This window comes from Grus americana, chromosome 27, assembly GCF_028858705.1.
Source record: "Grus americana isolate bGruAme1 chromosome 27, bGruAme1.mat, whole genome shotgun sequence".
Lineage (NCBI taxonomy): Eukaryota > Metazoa > Chordata > Aves > Gruiformes > Gruidae > Grus > Grus americana.
Window position 1 is genome coordinate 2,935,822 of NC_072878.1, and position 19,743 is coordinate 2,955,564.

The window sequence follows — 19,743 nt, forward strand, 5'->3', positions numbered from 1 at the left end:
CAGGGGCCAGGGCTCTTGTGCTAGCCTGGGGAGACAGGATGGCACGGAGGGGCTGCAGACCTCTCAGGATATGCTGGAGAGGAGAACAGGGGACACAGGGTGCCACTGACCTCCTTTCCCTTGTGCCCACCCATCTCTGCCCCCCAGGAGCTTCTCTGCCCTTCAGAGGGGCTGGGGCTCTGGGGTGAGTGCCCAGAGCTCTGCAGCAGCCTGCGGCAAGTACTGCTGTGGGGCCAGAGCAGACAGGGCTGGAGAGAGGGCAGGGAGGAATGTTTCTGGGAGAGAGAAACATCAGTGTATAGCTTGTTCTGCGTGACCGTGCAGGGTGAGGGCTCGCATCAGGGGGACTGTGGTTCAGAGACAGGGCTCCTGGATGGGAGGTGAGACAGGCATGTGCAGGAGAGAGAAGGCCAGTCTATGTCCTTGGTGGCATGGACAGACCAGGAAGGTGACCCAGGGCCTTTGTCACCCCCCAGCCTCTCTCACCAGCCATTTCCAGCCCTGGCCGTTCACCCAGGTTATGGGTAAGTCTCGCTGTGCGGCCATCTCCATCCTCCTGCTGGGCTGAGTGCCTGCATTGGGGAAAATGGCCAGCTCTGGCCAGCTTCTTCTGAAGAGTGAGTGGCCTTGAGCAGCAGTGACTGGCCGTGTGTAGGCCTGGGACAGAGGGTCAGGGGATGTCAGTGAGAACAAGGTGATGGCTGATGGCTTTAACAAGTCCTTACAGCCATGTCTGAGCCCAGAAATGGAAAGCAGTGGATCTGTGTGGGTGGAGGAGGAGGAGGAGGAGTTTTTTGCTGGGAAGGTGGCAGGAAGAAAGTCCTTTCTTGTGCACATCAAAGATAAGGAAGATGTTTCCATCTTGTGTGCATGCCTCAGCCTGGCAGATAGGGAATGCCCGCTGCTGGGGGTGGCTGTGCTCAGTCATGCCTCAGGAGCTGACCTTGCTCTCTTCCCCTCCTTCACTCCCCACACTTGGATGGACCACAGGAAACATCCATGATCCTGGAGAATGCACGACCCTCCTGGAGGGAGGTTCCACAACTGCAGGGGAAACGGGAAGGGCTTGAGAGATGCATGGGGGTGCAGGCAGAGAGAGGGGTATGCATAGCATTGAGTGTGTTAAAGGCAGGAAGAAGACTTGAAGTAGTGGTGGGGCTGCGGGGGTGTCATGCTGAAGGGAATCAGGCTGAATTTTGATTTGAAGGCAGCAGCAGCAGCAGCAGGAGGACATGCATTTCAGTGCTGGGATATGGCGATAAATACAGGAGTCAAGCAAGTCTGGGACTGGGCTATTTTGGGTGCCAGAGGACATTAGCAGGGCATTGGAAGATGCCCGAGGGGTTGTGGGGAACTCACAGGCACTGTCAAGTCCTCAGGTAACCACAGCTTTGTCTTTGCAGGCACAGGCAGTGAGGCCAAAGTGGCACATACAAGTCCTTCATTTGCTGGCTGGGGAGGGAGACAAGGAAGCTTAGCATAGAATTACCAAGGTAATTTATTCTCTTATTTCAGCTGTGCATGCAGTGGTGCCTCAGCCTAATGGCTGGAGGACCCCAGTACAGAGGAGAGCAGGGTTTGTATCTGTTACAGTACAGTTGTGTAGACCAATGCAGTCACTCACGTTAAGGGATGGGCTCATCAGTTCCTACATCCTTGTCCCGTGCAGGTGGTACAGACAAACGGTCAGTGGTACGTTAATTCTCTTTGTTCTAAAGCGATGTCCCGCTCAGGTTGGGGGATTATCCTGGATGCTGGTCGGTTGCTGTTCTGGCCGTGGTTATACACCTGGTTTTTTGAAAGGTAAATCTTCCATGGGTTTATCATGGACATGGGATGTTCTCAGCCGGTAAGAGCTGGCTTAGGTTGGGTCTTCAGGTCACATGGACCCTGAGGTAAAAGCTCATAGTCTCAATTACTGTTCATTCTTCTAAGCAAGTTGTACCGCAGTTAGCATCTTGCCTTTCACTGGCATCAGTAAAGCTTGGGAGATCCCAAGGTCAGAGTGAGATGAGGAAGCAGGAGGAGGTAGCTAAAGTCCTCAGGGAAACTGGAACAGGCACAGGACAGTGTAGGACCATCTGTGGTGCCAACAGCTGATGGCCTTGGTGTGGCTGGGCCCTCCTCCAACACCAGGACAGAAGTCCTTGTCCTCTCCACAGTGGCTGCTGTCTCCTCCACTGAGTCCCATGAGAAGGCCCCAGTCCCTGACAGCCCCAGGGCCTTGTTGCCTCCTCACCCACGCCCCATAGAGCCTGGGAGGTGTCCTACCGCTGACCTGCACTTGGCATCATGCACCCTCCCATCACACTGCTCCCAGGAGGAGCTGTAAGCATCTCATGAGGGAAAGGATCCTCTCTTCAGGGAATGGGCATCAGGGCTTGGCCATCCTGCTTGGTGAAACACATTTAGGGCTTTCACAGCCACCTCCACATTTGATTTTCCACATGTGACCAGTGCCTCTGACTTCCTGTTTTACCAGCTCCCAGGGACAACCACAGAATCACAGAATGGTTTGGGTTGGAAGGGACCTCAAAGATCATCTAGTTCAATCCCCTGCCATGGGCAGGGACAGCCTCCACTAGACCAGGTTGTCCAAAGCCCCATCCAACCTGGCCTTGAACACTTCCAGGGAGGGGGTAGCCACAACTTCTCTGGGCAACATGTTCCAGTTCCTCACCATCCTCATAGAGAAGAATTTTTTCCTAATATCCAATCTAAATCTACCCTCCTTCAGCTTACAGCCATTACCTCTTGGCCTATCATTACATGCCTTTGTAAATCTCCCTGTCTGGTCATTCCCTCCATGGTCTCTTGAGTGATGGTCCTCCCTGGGGCCCAGGAACACTCTCAGAAACTTGGAGGTTTGCTGCTTTTACTTCTTTAGCCACTTGTTCAATCTTTCAGGACCTGCAGTTCAGGAACTTGGCACCAGGGGGCTAATTAACACGCAAAACACCCTAATCAGCCAATGCTCTGTGCATAATTTTCCTTTAGGTCTTCAATTCTTTTCTGGTTAATTAGAGAGATTTCAGGAGTCTAGTCAAAGTCAAAAGATTTCAATACTAAACAGTAAGGAAGGATTCTTTTTTTTTTTCCCACAGTTCTTAATTCTGCTCACACATTACGTGATATGAGAAATCCTCAGTTCATATTGATCCTGAGTGTCTCCTAATGGAGTTTGAATGTATATTCTCTAAATTCTCATGAGTTTTTTCATAGGACACGGACATGGACCAGGCAAGATGATGACCCTTTCTCTCCCTCTGTGGAAAGAGAGACTTGTACAGCCATTTCCAGAAATACATTTCCTGCCATCACTTTGAATGGGGAAACTGTGTTCTGGTGACACATTTATATTGTCATATGATACATCTGCATTTCATAGCTAAAGGGAGCTTGGAGCAAGGAAGGTAGGAGGAGTTGGATAGATCACCCTATATTTCTTTGCCATCAAGAAATGGCCACACCTGCTATCACTTCCTTCATGGCATCCCTTTCTCTGAGCTGGCCACATCTTTATGGGATGTGCCATGGCATAACACCATGACCCGCCAAGTGCCAGACCTCAGTCGATACGCAGAGGCCCAGAGCCCAGCCAAATAAAGAGGCCCAGAGCACAGATGTGGAAAACAAATGTCACTCCTGTCTTCAAGCAGGAAAAGAAGGAAGACGCAGGGAACTACAGGCCAGTCAGACTCACCTCCCTTCCTGGGAAGATGATGGAGCAGCTAATGCTGGAAACCCTTTCCAGGCACAGGAACGATAAGGAAGTCATCAGGAGTTGTCAAGGCCCAGAGCCTTATGTATGTCCAGTTTGCCTGAGTATTCCCTGATCCGATCCTTTTCCAGCAAGGCACTTCTCCATGCTCCAGACTTTCCCCCTGGTCTCTGGCACCTGGGATTCCCGAAGGCCGATCTTGCTGGCAAAAACTGAGGCAGTGACGGCATTCGGTGCCTCAGCCTTTCCCACGTCCTGCGTGACCAGGTCCCCAGTCTCACTGAGCAATGGGCCCACAGTTTCCCTAGTTTCCCTTTTGTTCCCTGTCTACTTACAGAAGCCCTTCTTGGTTTCTTTGGCATCCCTTGCCAAATTCCATGCCATTTGGGCTTTAGCTTTCCTGCCATTGACCCTGCATGCTCAATGTCTATGTGTTCCTCCCAGGCTACCCGTCCTTACTTCCACCCTCTGTATTCTTCCTTCTTGTGTTTGAGTTTGGCCAGGAGCTCCTTGTTCATCCACACAGCTCTCCTGGCATTTTTGCCTGACATCATATTTGATGGGATGCGCCTCTCTTGAGCTTGGAGGAGGTGATCCTGGAATATGAACCAGCTTTCTGGGGCCTCCCTTCCCTCCAGGGCCACATCCCATGGGACTCTTCCAAGCAGATCCTTGAAGAGACCAAAGTCTACTCTCCTTAAACACAGGGCTCTGAGATTGTTTTTACCTTCCTGCCTGCCCTCAGGAACCTGAACTCCATCATCTCATGGTCACTACAGCCCCATCTCATGGTCACAAGGCTGCCTTTGACCTTCACATCCCCAACAAGGCCCTCATTGTTGATGAGGATGAGGTCAGGCAGAGCACCTCTCCTCATTGGCTCCTCTGTCACCTGAGTGAGGAATTTCTCATCCAGGCACTCCACAAACCTCCTGGCTTGCTTATGCCCTGCTGTGTTGTCCTTTGAGCAAATATCAAGGTGGTTGACATCTCCCATGAGGACCAGAGCCTGCCAATGTGAGGCTGCTCCTATCTGCCTGTTGAGGGCCTCATATACTTCTTCTTCCTGGTCGAGTGGCCGATAGCAGACATCCACTGTAATGCCACCCTTTCCTGGTCTCACTTTAATCCTCACCCTTAAGCTCTCTCTTGGCTCCCTACCCATCCCCAGACAGAGCTCCATGTACTCCAGCTGTTCTCTCACATAAAAGGCATCTCCCCCTCCTTGTCATCCCATCCTCTCCTTCCTCAAGAGCCTGTATCCTTCCATTGCGACATCCAATCATGGGAGCCATCCCACCACGTTTCCATGATCCCAACAAGATCATTGCCCTGCAACAGCACACCGATCTCTAAATCCTCATGTTTATGCCGCATGCTGCATGCGTTAGAGTACAGACACTTTAGAGAGGAACCCCAGTTCTTGGAGAGGGTGTGAGAGATTTCTCCATCATGGTGCTTTGTAGGCATTTCCTTGCTTACATGCAGGCGCTGAACTTGAGCCCCATTTTGTTGATTTTGTGATCCCTTCCCATCACATCACCCCATGCCCTTGCTCATTGATCCTGTCTGTCACTCCTTTAGAGGACTGCTGGTTACTCTCTCCCTCCCCTATCATTCTTAGTTCAAAGCCCTCCTTATGAGGTCAGCCAGCCTGCTAGCAGAAACAGCTTTGCCCTGCTTAGTGAGGTGGATCCCACCTCTGCCAGGACGATGCTGGTCTGCAAACAGGGTCCCATGGTTGTTGAACCCAAAACCCTACCCCAGTTCCACAGTTAATTATTAACTTGTCCGAGTAGTGCCTTTCTCCTCACCAATGAGATTGAGGAGAACACCACCTGGGCCCCCATGCCCTTCACTGCCACCCCCAGAGCTTTGTAGTCACTTCTGGTACTGTCCAGGTTGCCCCTGGTAGTGTCATTTGTGCCCACATGGGTTAAGAGCAGGAGGCAGTAGTCAGAGAGCCAGCTGAGCTTTGGACGTCCCACCACAACATCCTGGATCCTTGTCCCCAGCAAGCAGCAAACCTCTCTAGATGGTTGGTTGGGCCAACAGATGAGTGCCTCTGTCCCCCGCACCAGGTAGTCACCCATTACAATGAAACCCCCCCCCGTGGCACTACATCTGGTTGAGGCTTGGATATCTCCATTTGTGGAGGTACCACAGCCTTTCGGAGTGCCTGTTCCTGGTGCCTGATGGACCTTATAGTGCAGCTTCTTTTCTCTTAAGTCTAGTCAGAATTTCCCAAAACCCAACTTTTTCCCATGGCTTCTCATCCTTCCACTGTGCCCACATGGGAAGAGTCTGACTCCTTCTCCTCTGCACCATCCCATAAGACAGCTGTAGACAGTGACAGTATTGATATCTGTCAAGTAGAATTTTCCACTTGACAGGGTGAGGAATGTGTTTGGGTTAATGCTTAGACACTGTCTAATTCAGGGTTAAATACACTGCGTTGCTTTGCTAATGACTGGACCCTTGAAGAGGAGCTGAAAGACTGATAAAAGGGAAACATCCTGCCTCAGAAGACCCAGAGACCTGGGTGATTGCCGTAAAAGCCTGAAGTCAACAAAAATGCAGTAACTGGGGGAAAGGGGACCACCAACCCAACTAAAGGACTATGCAAGTTACCCTCTACACACCCCCTCAAGGAGTGTGAGTGCTAATTAGTACACTCATCTGCCATCAGCCCTACCACAGGCTGTCGAGCCCCAGGCAGCTTAGTTGGAGTCCATTCAGCATCTGTGTGGGTGCTGTCCACCCACAAGGAACACCTGGGCCATTCCTCAGTCCCTGGAAGAGCACACTGGGACCCTCATCTCATCCCTCTGCGCCCATGCAGAAACAAGCAAAGCAACAGTTTTCTTTAGAGCCTCTTCCTTGGGCATGTTCTTGAGAGCCAGACTGGAAAAAGACGTAAGCCTTTGGGCAGTGCCCTGAGGAGATTGCCTTTCCTGGTGGAAATGCTGTTACAGAGGCCAGCTCTGTCAGAGATCTGCTGTGCAGGGACTCTGTACACAGGAACGGCCTCTGCAGCTCCAGAGAAGGTCTTGGGGGAAAAATCTCAGTCAGAAATGTCACTGCAGGGTCTTTTTTAATGTCGAAATCCACAGAGGATGTGGAAATTCATTTACACTGTCTTTGAGTCAAACAAAACAGGTCGATAATGAATTAGAATTCGTATGAATATAAAAATTCTTTGTAAACAACATTATCACAAGTGAAAAAAGAAAATAAAATCAATAATAACAACAATGAGAAAATATATAAAAGACAGGCTAGGCCTGTAATTAGTTATGTTACAAATGATATGGAGAGGATGGGCAGTATATTACTTCTAAAAAAACCCCAGTCATCAGTTTCCGAACTGCACCCTTGAGCTCCTGGTTCCTCATGCTGTAGATGAGGGGGTTCACTGCTGGAGGCACCACCGAGTACAGAACTGCCACCGTCAGGTCCAGGGATGGGGAGGAGATGGAGGGGGGCTTCATGTGAGCAAACATTGCAGTGCTGACAAACAGGGAGACCACGGCCAGGTGAGGGAGGCACGTGGAAAAGGCTTTGTGCCGTCCCTGCTCAGAGGGGATCCTCAGCACAGCCCTGAAGATCTGCACATAGGACAGCACAATGAAAAGAAAACAGCCAAAAACTAAAAAACAACTTAATATAAGAAGCCCAAATTCCCTGACCTAGGCATCTGAGCAGGAGAGCTTGAGGATCTGGGGGATTTCACAGAAGAACTGGTCCAGGGCATTGCCCTGGCAGAGTGGTATAGAAAATGTATTGGCTGTGTGCAGCACAGCATTGAGAAACCCAGTGCCCCAGGCAGCTGCTGCCATGTGGACACAAGCTCTGCTGCCCAGGAAGGTCCCGTAATGCAGGGGTTTGCAGATGGCAACGTAGCGGTCATAGGCCATGACAGTGAGGAGAGAATATTCTGCTGACATCAGAAAGAAAAAGAAAAAGACCTGAGAAGCACATCCTGTGTAGGAGATGGCCCTGGTGTCCCAGAGGGAATTGGCCATGGCTTTAGGCACAGTGGTGGAGATGGAGCCCAGGTCGAGGAGGGAGAGGTTGAGGAGGAAGAAGTACATGGGGGTGTGGAGGTGGTGGTCGCAGGCTATGGCAGTGATGATGAGGCCATTGCCCAGGAGAGCAGCCAGGTAGATGCCCAGGAAGAGCCAGAAGTGCAAGAGCTGCAGCTCCCGTGTGTCTGCGAATGCCAGGAGGAGGAACTCAGTGATGGAGCTGCTGTTGTTGGTCATTTGCTAGTTCTTCACTTAGGGGCATTCTCCTATGGAGGAAAAGACAGGGGAAAATTACAACAGACTTCTCTGAGGAAAGCCACTCCATTTTTCACAGAAATCCCATCCCCCTCCCCCAATTCCAAGGCATTTCCTTTCTTTGCTTTGTGCTGGCTGAGTGTGCTGTGAGGAGCAGGACCTCTGCCCCTGTGCTGCCAAGGAGTCAGCTCTGCCCTGCTGCAGTGAGTACATGGGAGCTGGTTCCTGACACCCCCGATGGTCACAAGGGCTATCAGATGCAATTCACCCTTGATGGAAATGTTCAATATCTGCACTCACCACTCCAGAGAGTGTGGGCTGCAGAAGAGCGGCTGAGCATGTCTTTATGGTGATATTCTGTGTTTTTTTCTTTCCACTACTACATCTGGTGTGTGCTAGTTTTAAGGGCAGAAATCCTCTTTTTTATGAATGAAAGCGTGGACTCTTAAGACAAGAAAAGAAAAAGGTCTCAGCTCTCTATGTCTCAGTGCAGTTAGGAGAGCTGCATTGCCCATCAGTCTTGTTCCCAGATGCCCAGTGCCTTCAGTTCTGCTGTCCTGAGGATGACTGCTCACAAAAATTACTGTTTAAAAAAAAAAAAAAAGGCAACTGGACTCTGATGAGAGCAGGGGATTCCTGTTTCAAAGGGCAGATCTTCAAACTGTTCTCTTTCCCAGGCCAGGGGTGCAGTTGTGATGGAGAGAGAAGGACACAGCCCCTCTCTGAGAGAAGCAAAGGCCTCTGAGAGGAGAGAACTGACCTCCAAGGGAAAGCTCAGCACTCCCTGGGATCCTACAGCACAGCCGTGCTCTTCTGGGGCAGCTCCCAAGCCCAGCAGCACAGGCAAAGCAGACAGTCCGATGTCCTGAAGATGGGATGTCCTAAAGGCAGAGTCAGCTCATTGCTCAGCAGACAATGCCCAGCAGACATCTAGTGTGCTTCTCCCTGCAGTGCCCTGGGCAGCTCCCCGGGCAGGCTGAGTGCTGACCCTGGCAGGCGGCAGAGTCCCTGCCCCGGCACACAGCCCCTGGGCTGCAGGGACCCTGCTCTGAAGGACACAACTGGGCACCCCTGCCTGCACACCTGCATTCACAGCCACTCAAACGTGCCTCTGCACAGGGAGTCCACCTGGCACATCCCAGGAGCTGTGGGCTCTGCCAGCTTGAGGAGATGCCTCCAGGAACCGCATCGGCATTGCCCTGCACCCAGAGACTTACTGTGTCAAGGGCTCCGAAGATTTCTCCTTCCCTGAGCTCTCAGCAAGCCTCCCATTTCCAACTGCCTTTAAGCTCTCTCTGCCTCGCTGTTCTCCCCTCGGTGCCTGCAGGAAGAGCCCTCAGCCCTGCTGTGCTCTGCAGAGGAGCTGCTCCTGGCCAGAGATGTCTCTCTGCAGCACAGCCCACTTGCCATGAGCTCCCTCCATCCCAGGAGCCTGGAGCAGCTCAGCAGCAGAGGACCAGCCCAAGGCGGCATGTTAATGACCCCTCTGGTGGGTTTGGGGATGAGTCCATGAAGCTCAGGCCCTGAGAGGAAGCTGATGAAACCTCTCCAGAAGTCACAGTCCGATGCAAACTCCACAGTTTCTTGGAGCATTAATGGGTCCCCCTGAGGGCCATCCCTGACAAAGCAACTCTGGGGCTGGTTAGAGCAGGCAAGTGGAGGCAGTGATGACAGGTAGGCAAAGGCAATGGCAAGGTGGCTCTGATGCTGAGTAATCCTGCGTGTGTTTCATCAAGCCAAAGGGCCAAGCCCTGACCCCCAGCCCCTGGGAGGGGAGACCCTGTCCCTCACACGTGGCTCAGGGCTCTTCCTGGGCCAGCGTGATGTGGGGATGTGCAATGCCTAGAGCAGGACTACCACACACTCTTTCCCGGGCTCACAGGTTGTGACAAGGGGGCGATGAAATCCTGGTGCTCTAATGAGAAGATGTCTCCTCACAGGCATCCCCTGCAGAGAGAACAGCCACAGCCCAGCAGACCAAGACCTTGGCTGTGTTGGGGGCTTTCAGCCTTGCCACTGCCCCCCCAGATGTCTCCACCACAGCATGTCCTATGGTGTCCCACACCTGCACCACTTTCCCTGCAGGCTCTTGACACCCAGCCTGCTTACCAACTTGGGTGTCACCTGATCATCTTCCTACCCTTACTGATATCTCTCCATCCTCACAGACTCTTCATTGAAAGGCAAAGCTCTGGCTGATCCAGACTCTTGCTGGGTGGCCTCTTGTACCACAGAACTGCACTTGCAGGGACATTTTTTTCTCCTTGTGTCCCATCTCAACCTCCCAAGATGCACTTGGTGGCATCTTGTCTTTCTCATGATGTTTCCCAGTTTTCAGAAAAGCTCCACCATCTCTGAAACCACCCCTTTCAAGCAGTCTCAGGCTACTCCTAGACTGCCCTGAGCCTCCCCACCACTGGGCAAAGGGGCCAAAGCAGCCCAGGTCTCTCAGCCCCTCCACACAGCCCATCTGCTTAAGGCCCCAAACTCCACCTGGCCACATCTCCTCTGGCCACTCTCCAGCTCCTCCCAGCTCCAGCAAAAGAGGGAGCCGAGAACTGGGACAAAGCCATGTGTGGGGGTCCCTACCAGTGCGGTGTCAAGGGCCAGAAGAACTGCCCTGCTCTGGGTGACCATGCTTATCCTAATGCAGGCCCATATGCAAGTGGCCTTCTTCACAGTGAGCAGAAACCCCTGGCTCGGATGGTGTCCCTCACAGTTGCCAGGCCCTTCTCCTCAGAGTCCCTCCTCAGCACAGCAGGTCCCAGCTGGCCCTCATGTACACGTTGGTTCTTCTCCCTGAGGCCAGACTGGCCAATTCTCCTTGTCAATGTCACGAGGTTTCTTTTGGCCAAATCCCCGAGTTTCTCCAGGTCCCTCTGGACTGAAGCTCCATTTGGTCAGCGGTTACTGTTTGTGTGCGGGTGGCTCACCCTGATGGTAGTGTAGTCTCACAAGAGAACAGCATGAGGAGTTGCAGATCTCTACAGACCCAGGTAGGAATTGCCATGAAGAGAGTCTGCAAAACACCAAAGGAGGGTACAAAGCAAGCCAAACCAGGGTCAGCGGAGAAAGGAGAAAGGAGGGTGGGGCTGTTTGACACATGGTGATATTAGAGGAAAATGTATAGCTGTGTAGACACACAGACAACATGGATCCCTCCAGGAGCTGGTCTTAGACCTTCCATCTATCCAGGCGCTGGCCCCAGGATCACCTCAGCTCCCCAGTTCCCCCACGCACAGACAGACACTCACGTACAAATGACTCTCTCCAGCCCAGCAGCACAGCACCATTGAGGCTGGAAGGCAGCCACCTTCCACCTTCTCTGTGCTTCCTCTTCATGCTTGGTTTTTCGTCAGGAGCTCCTTTCTCATCCATGCCTTCCTCCAGACATTTTTTTTTTTTGCCTTTCTGCATTTGGGTTGGACCATTCTGGAATTTGAAGAGGAGATCCTTAGCCATCAAATAGCTCTTTGCACCCCTCTTCTCTGCTGGGCCATATCCCATGGGATTCTTCCAAGCATGGCGGCCAGGAGGTCAGCTTCTGCTCTCCTCAAGTCCTGCTCTTGGCCTTCTTCCCTTCTCTCAGGATCCTACACTCTACTTTCTCACCCCTGACTGTTACATCTCTGACCAGCTCTTCCTTCTTTGCAAGTATGAAGTCCTGCAGGGCATCTCATCTCTTCTTTTCTCCACTCTGCTCCCACCAGCGAGTAGCTTTGGGGGCAGGAAGGGAACTTGCTAAAACTTCAGTATGAACAGGAGTCAAATGGACAGTGACCTGTGGATAAGTTCACAGTGGAGGTACATCGGCTGAGGTGATGGTTGCCTTTGGAAAAGCCCCTGCCAGAACATGTACACACCAGTGACCGCACACCCAATAATCCAAAGCCCCTTTGATCTTTAATGGCTTGAGTGATATCAGCCCTGTTCTGCAGTTGGAGTAGGTGGTCCCTTCCAGCTTGAACTCTTCTATTCTATTCTATTCTATTCTATCCTATTCTATTCTATTCTATTCGGATGTTTCCTCCCTATTTCAAATCTTTCACTTTTTCATAATCTTCCGAGATTCTTTCTGTTATACGCAATCTGTATGCACCCTCTCACCAGACAGAACAGGAATGACAATAAAAATTCTCCACCAGTTCTACCTGCCAAGGAACTAACTGTGATTATAACACTGAATTTACCCCACTCTGTTCTATCACTGGAGTACAAAAACTTACCTGGGACAGATGGCATCACTTCCCTCCACATCACTTAAAGCTCTGCTCATCTGTTGTTTAAGTCTAAACTGGTGTTGGGGGGGGGGGTGTTTGTTTGTTTGTTTCTTTTTCCTTCATAAAAGGAGATTTTGACCAGCTTTCTGAATGTCTCCTTCTGTTAGAATCATCATAGAATCATCATAGAATGGCTTGGGGTTGGAAGGGACCTCAAAGGTCATCTAGTTCCAGCCCCTCTGCCATAGGCAGTAGACCAGGCTGCCCAAAGCTCCTTCCAACCTGGCCTTCAAACCATCCAGGGATGGGGCATCCACAGCTTCTCTGGGCAACCTGTTCCAGTGCCTCACCACCCTCACAATGAAGAATTTCTTCCAAACATCTAGTGTCAATCTATCCTCTTTTAGTTTAAACCCAATTCCTCTTTGTCCTATCACGACACTCCCTGAGAAACAGTCCCTCTCCAGCTTTCCTGTAGGCCCCATTCAGGTACTGGAAGACCTAGAAAGAATTAGGTCTCCCCAGAACCTTCTCTTCTCCATGCTAAACAACCCCAGCTCTCTCAGTATGTCTTCACAGGAGACATGCTCCAGCCCTCTGATCATCTTCCTGGCCTCCTCTGGACTCACACCAACAGCTCCATGTCTTTCTTGCACTGGGGACCCCAGAGCTGGACGCAGTACTGCAGGTGGGGTCTCATGAGAGGAGAGCAGAGTGGCAGAGTCCCCTCCCTCGACCTGCTGGTCACACTGCTTTTGATGCAGACTGGGACATGGTTGGCTTTGTGGGCTGCAAGCACACACTGCCGGCTCATGTTGAGATTTTCATCAATCAACACCCCCAAGTCCTTCTCCTCAGGGCTGCTCTCAATCCATTCTGCACCCAGCCTGTTGTTGTGCTTGGGATTGCCCCGACCCATGTGCAGGACCTTGCACTTGGCCTTGTTGAGCTTCATGAGTTTCGCACGGGCCCACCTCTCCAGCCTGTCAAGGTCCCTCTGGATGGCATCCATTCCCTCCACTGTGTCAACCACACCACACAGCTTGGTGTCATCGGCAAACTTGCTGAGGGTGCACTTTATCCAGCTGTCCGTGTCACCAACAAAGATGTTAAACAGTTCCAGTCCAAATACCAACCCCTGAGGAACACCACTTGTCACTGGTCTCCACTCGGACACTGAGCCGTTGACCACAAGTTTTTGAGTGCGACCATCCAGCCAATTCCTCATCCACTGAGTGGTCCCTCCATTGAATCCATGTCTCTCCAATTTAGAGACAAGGATGTCTTGCGGGACAGTGTCAAATGCCTTGCACAAGTCCAGGTAGGTGACGGCAGTCACTCGTCCCTTATCCACCAACGCTGAAACCCCATCCTAGAAGGCCACCAAATTTGTCAGGCAGGATTTGCCCTTAGTGAAGCCATGGTGGCTGTCACCAATCACCTCCTGGTTTTCCATGTGCCTGAGCACAGTTCCCAGGAGGATCCGCTCCATGATCTTGCCAGGCACAGAGGTGAGAAGTCCTCCCAGTGACACTCCAGTGCTGCCAGTGAGGATCAGAGTGCTGCCCTGGTTCTCCCAGTGCTGCCCCAGTACTCCCAGAGCAGCTCCCTGGCTCCCTGCAGTGCTCCCGGTTCCACACCAGTGCTCCCAGTGCCGATTACTGGCTCCTCCAAGTTCTCCCAGTATCTCCCCAGTACTCCCAGTACAGCTCCCAGTGCCACCCCAGAGCTCCCGGTACAGCCTTAATGCTCCCAGTGTTTCCCCAGTGCTCCCAGTGTGGCTCCCTGGTCCTACCAGTTCTCCTAGATCTTCCCCAGTGCTCCCAGTGTAGATTCCTGGCTCACTCCAGTGCTCCCAGTTCTGCCCCAGTGCTGCCAGTGTGGATCACAGTGCCGTTCCAGTGCTCCCAGTGCCACCCGAGTGCTGTCGGTGCTGCTCCCTATCTCACCCCAGGGCTCCCACTTTTAAAGAAAAATCTATCAGACGTGAGTTGCCCTAGGTTTGCTTTATTGCAGCGCTGGATGCACGGGGCAAACAGCTCCACCAATCGTGCATGCCAGGTGATCACAGACATATAGGTTATATAGAATCAAAATATACATATTCATTATTTTTCCATGAAAAGGCAGTCCTATGATAATCATTTCTTGGAATCCATTTCCATATTCTCCTCCCCATCACGCATGCTCAGTGATTTGAGTCGGTGGTCCTCAAGGGTATCTGGTGGTCGTCAGTGGTCTCGCACCCGTGTTTGCTGGATGACCCTCTTCTTGCAGGCATGCGCCGTATCCTCGCTGTGGATACACTTGTCCATAACAACTCACTTCATAAGATTAATATTCCCGGGCCTGTTGTCCGGTTGGGCAGGGACTGTACAAGGAACGTAGCAGCATTGTACATGGCCATGGTCAGTTAGCTTCATTGCCTGTTACCTTGACTAGAAACCCCTTTTTGCCACGATTATAGGCTTTAAAACAGTTCTAGGCCTTAAGCAGCTTTCTAGTTAACATAAGTTTTCTTATAGTTAAGCTTCTATATTTTTTACACCCACTGCCACTCCAGTGCTCCCAGTGTGGATTCCTGGCTCCTCACAGTGAACCTGGTGGGGCTCTTTGCCCCCCTCCCTCCCCTCCCCCCCGACCTCCAGTTCTCCCAGAGCCACCCCAGTGCTCCCAGTCCAGCTCCCAGGCTCCCTCCGAGTTGTGCTTCAGGTCTCCCCGTGCCATTCACTGGCTTCCCCCAGTGCTCCCAGTACCGCCCCAGTACTTCCAGAGCAATTCCCTCGGTCCCCCTAGTCCTCCCAGTTCTGCCCTAGTGCTCCCAGTTCAGTTCCCTGGCTCAGCCCAGTGCTCCCAGTGCCACTCCAGTGCAGCCAGTGCCACTCCTTGGTTCTCCCAGTGCTTCTTCAGTTCTCCCAGTGGGGGTCCTTGCCTCCCCTCCCAGTTCTGCCACTGCCACCTCAGTGCAACCAGGGTGGCTCCCTGTCTCCCCCACTCGTCCCAATGCCACCCCAGTTCTCCCACTATAGCTCCCTGGCTCCCCCTAGTGCTCCCAGAGCCGCTCCCAGGCTCCCCGCAGTGCTTCTAGTCTCCATTTCTACTCCATTTCTAGTCTACATTTCTAGGCTCCATTTCTACTAGAGCTGCTCACAGGCTCCCTCCAGTGCTCCCAGTGCCACACCAGTGCTCCCAGTTGTGGTGGGTTGACCCTGGCTGGACGTCAGGTGCCCACCAAAGCTGCTCTATCACTGCCCTCTTCAGCTGGACAGGGGAGAGAAAATATAACGAAAGGCTCGGGGGTCGAGATAAGGACAAGGAGAGATCATTCACTAATTACTGTCACTGGCATCTTCTCACAGAAGACATCCCTGTAGCCTCCCCTCCTCCTGCTACCAAAACCTTGCCACACAAACCAAACACATCTGCTGGCCCTCGTTTTGCTGGTTTTGTAATCTCATTTGGTGTTTTGGAGGTGGTGTTCATGGCAATTCCTACCTGGGTCTGTAGAGCCCTGCAACTCCTCATGCTGCTCTCTTGTGAGACTCCACCACCATCAGGGTGAGCCACCCGCACACAAACATTAACCGCTGACCAAATGGAGCTTCAGTCCAGAGGGACCTGAGGTACTTTGAGATGCTAGTCAACACAAACCTCTTGAGGGTTACAAGGAGAAGTGGCCAGTCCTGCATTAGAAGGAAGAGTAACCTCGGTCATCAGGGCAGGCTTGCACCTGACCAGCTGAACAGTGACCCTGAGGAGAAGGGTCTGGGCGCTACGTGGGACACCATACAAGCCAGTGGTGCATGTTCACTATGAACAAGGCCACCTGCATACAGGCCTGCATTAGGATGACCATGGCCACCCAGACCATCTTGAGACTGGTTGAAGTGTGGTTTCAGAGATGGTGGAGTTTTTCTCAACATTGGAAAGCAACACAAGAAAGAAATAATGGCACAAAGGGAAGCTTTGGAAGTTGAGACTGGGCATGAGGATTTCATGTCACGTTGAGTTACACGAAACATCACTCCAAGTGCAATGCTGTGGTACAAGAGGCCACCCAGCAAGAGTCTGGATTAGCCAAAGCTTTGTATTTTAACAAACAGCCCATGAGGATGGAGAGATATCAGTAAGGGTAGGAAGACGCTCAGGTGAGACCCAAGTTGGTAAGCAGGCAGGGTGTCCAGAGCCTGCAGGGAAAGAGGTGCAGGTGTGGGACACCGTAGGACATCCTGTGGTGGAGACATCTGGGGGCAGTGGCAAGGCTGAGAGCCCCCAACACAGCCAAGGTCTTGGTCTGCTGGGCTGTGGCTGTTCTCTTTGCAGGTGATGCCTGTGAGGAGATATCTTCTCATTAGAGCACCAGGACTTCATCGCCCCCTTGTCACAACCTGTGAGCCCGGGAAAGAGTGTGTGGTAGTCCTGCTCTAGGCATTGCACATCCCCACATCACACTGGCCCAGGAAGAGCCCTGAGACACGTGTGAGGGACAGGGTCTCCCCTCCCAGGGGCTGGGGGTCACAGCTTGGCCCTTTGGCTTGATCAACCACACCCAGGATTACTCAGCATCAGAGCCACCTTGCCATTGCCTTTGCCTACCTGTCATCACTGCCTCCACTTGCCTGCTCTAACCAGCCCCAGAGTTGCTTTGTCAGGGATGGCCCTCAGGGGGACCCATTAATGCTCCAAGAAACTGTGGAGTTTGCATCGGACTGTGACTTCTGGAGAGGTTTCATCAGCTTCCTCTCAGGGCCTGAGCTTCATGGACTCATCCCCAAACCCACCAGAGGGGTCATTAACATGCCGCCTTGGGCTGGGCCTCTGCTGCTGCTCTCCTGGGACAAAGGGAGCTCATGGCAAGTGGGCTGTGCTGCAGAGAGACATCTCTGGCCAGGAGCAGCTCCTCTGCAGAGCACAGCAGGGCTGAGGGCTCTGCCTGCAGGCACCGAGGGGAGAACAGCGAGGCAGAGAGAGCTTAAAGGCAGTTGGAAATGGGAGGCTTGCTGAGAGCTCAGGGAAGGAGAAATCTTCAGAGCCCTTGACACGGTAAGTCTCTGGGTGCAGGGCAATGCCGATGCGGTTCCTGGAGGCATCTCCTCAAGCTGGCAGAGCCCACAGCTCCTGGGATGTGCCAGGTGGACTCCCTGTGCAGAGGCAAGTTTGAGTGGCTGGGAATGCAGGTGTGCAGGCAGGGGTGCCCAGTTGTGTCCTTCAGAGCAGGGTCCCTGCAGCCCAGGGGCTGTGTGCCGGGGCAGGGACTCTGCCGCCTGCCAGGGCACTGCAGGGAGAAGCACACTAGATGTCTGCTGGGCATTGTCTGCTGAGCAATGAGCTGACTCTGCCTTTAGGACATCCCATCTTCAGGACATCGGACTGTCTGCTTTGCCTGTGCTGCTGGGCTTGGGAGCTGCCCCAGAAGAGCACGGCTGTGCTGTAGGATCCCAGGGAGTGCGGAGCTTTCCCTTGGAGGTCAGTTCTCTCCTCTCAGAGGCCTTTGCTTCTCTCTGAGAGGGGCTGTGTCCTTCTCTCTCAATCACAACTCCACCTCTGGGCTGGGAAAGAGGTGCAGATCCGGACTCCTTTAAAACAGGACTCCCCTGCTCTCATCACAGTCTTGTTTTGTGGTATGTTTTAGAGAGTAAATTATGTTTGTCGTCATCTTCAAGGAATCACAAGAAAAAGTGCAGGGTAGCTGGGTCCAATGGACACTGCAGCTCTCCTGACTCTGCAAGAAGCTACAGAGACCTGAGCCCTTTTGCCTTTCCTGTTTCAAGTTTCTTCCTATTTTCCATCATAAAATGAGTATTTCTATTCCTCCAAGGAACACTACCCAGAAATGATGGTGGAAAATAAAAACCACAGACAAAATTCTTCTAAGGACATGCTAAGCTTCTCTTCTGCAGCCCGCACTCTTCTGAATCAGGAGCGCTTTTCCATTAAAGGTGGATTACATCTGACATCAGTTGTCAACATTGGAGGTGTCAGAAACCAGCTCCATGTACCCACTGCAGCTGAGCACAGATGACTCCTCAGCTCCTCACAACACACTCAGCCAGCAGAAAACAGAAAATTAAATGCATTTCGAATAGGGATTATTTATATGAAAAATGGAGTGGCTTTCCTCAGAGGAGCGTGTCCTAACTTTTCCATTCTTTGCTTTTTTCAACCAGACCCCTTGCCAAGAACCAGCAAATGACCAGCAACAGCAGCTCCATCACTGAGTTCCTCCTCCTGGCATTCGCAGACACACGGGAGCTGCAGCTCTTGCACTTCTGGCTCTTCCTGGGCATCTACCTGGCTGCTCTCCTGGCCAATGGCCTCATCATCACTGCCATAGCCTGCGACCATCACCTCCACACCCCCATGTACTTCTACGTCCTCAACCTCTCCCTCCTCGACCTGGGCACCATCTCCACCACAGTGCCCAAATCCATGGCCAATTCCCTCTGGGACACCAGGGCCATCTCCTACACAGGATGTGCTGCTCAGGTCTTTTTCTTTCTGATCTCAGCAGAATATTTCCTTCTCACAGTCATGGCTTATGACCGCTACGTTGCCATCTGCAAACCCCTGCACTACAGGACCCTCCTGGGCAGCAGAGCTTGTGTCCACATGGCAGCAGCTGCCTGGGGCACTGGGTTTCTCTATGCTGTGCTGCACACGGCCCATACATTTTCTATACCACTCTGCCAAGGCAATGCCCTGGACCAGTTCTTCTGTGAAATCCCTCAGATCCTCAAGCTCTCCTGCTCAGACTCAGAGTACCTCAGGGAAGTTGGGCTTCTTACAGTTAGTCTTTTAGTAGCATTTGGGTGTTTCATTTTCATTGTGCTGTCCTATGTGGAGATCTTCAGGGCTGTGCTGAGGATCCCCTCTGAGCAGGGACGGCACAAAGCCTTTTCCACGTGCCTCCCTCACCTGGCCGTGGTCTCCCTGTTTGTCAGCACTGCAATGTTTGCTCACCTGAAGCCCCCCTCCATCTCGTCCCCATGCCTGGACCTGGTGGTGGCAGTTCTATACTTGGTGGTGCCTCCATCAGTGAACCCCCTCATCTACAGCATGAGGAACCAGGAAATCATAGATGCCCTGTGGAAAATATTTGAATTTGATTTACTTGTGATTAATAAGGCGCCAATGATCCCACTAGGGTTCCCACTGTATCTCAAGAAAAGCCAGGACTAACTTGTCTTTTTATTTGTCCTATTTGGGTTTTGTAGGGGTTCGTTTGCTGTTTTGTTTTGTTTTTCTAATTTTTGTTTGTTTTATACGTGCGATATTATTATTCTTAGCCTGCTACTTGGTTTTTTTCTTAACCAATATACCTCACGTACATATGGATCCAGGCTCCCTGTTTAGATAAACTCCATAGAGAAAGCAGTGGGAAGTTAATTCTCTCAGCTCCCATCTGTGCACATCTCCTCTGGAGCTGGGGGAGCAGCCCCAGCATGCAGGAGGGTTCAGGAGCCAAATGCTCAGCTGCCCCATGGAGTAGCAGCCTGGGTTGCCCTTGGGGCTGCCCCTC

The 19,743-nt window shown here is 52.2% G+C and overlaps 1 protein-coding gene across 1 annotated transcript; it reads left to right on the plus strand.

Annotated features, from left to right (window-relative positions):
* Positions 1-18,791: 18,791 nt before the first annotated feature.
* On the plus strand, positions 18,792-19,403 carry LOC129196933 (olfactory receptor 14J1-like; the record flags this gene model as incomplete). Its single annotated transcript, XM_054804901.1, has 1 exon — positions 18,792-19,403. A coding segment is annotated over one exon (612 nt), but the record flags the coding sequence as incomplete, so codon positions are not given.
* Positions 19,404-19,743: the final 340 nt, after the last annotated feature.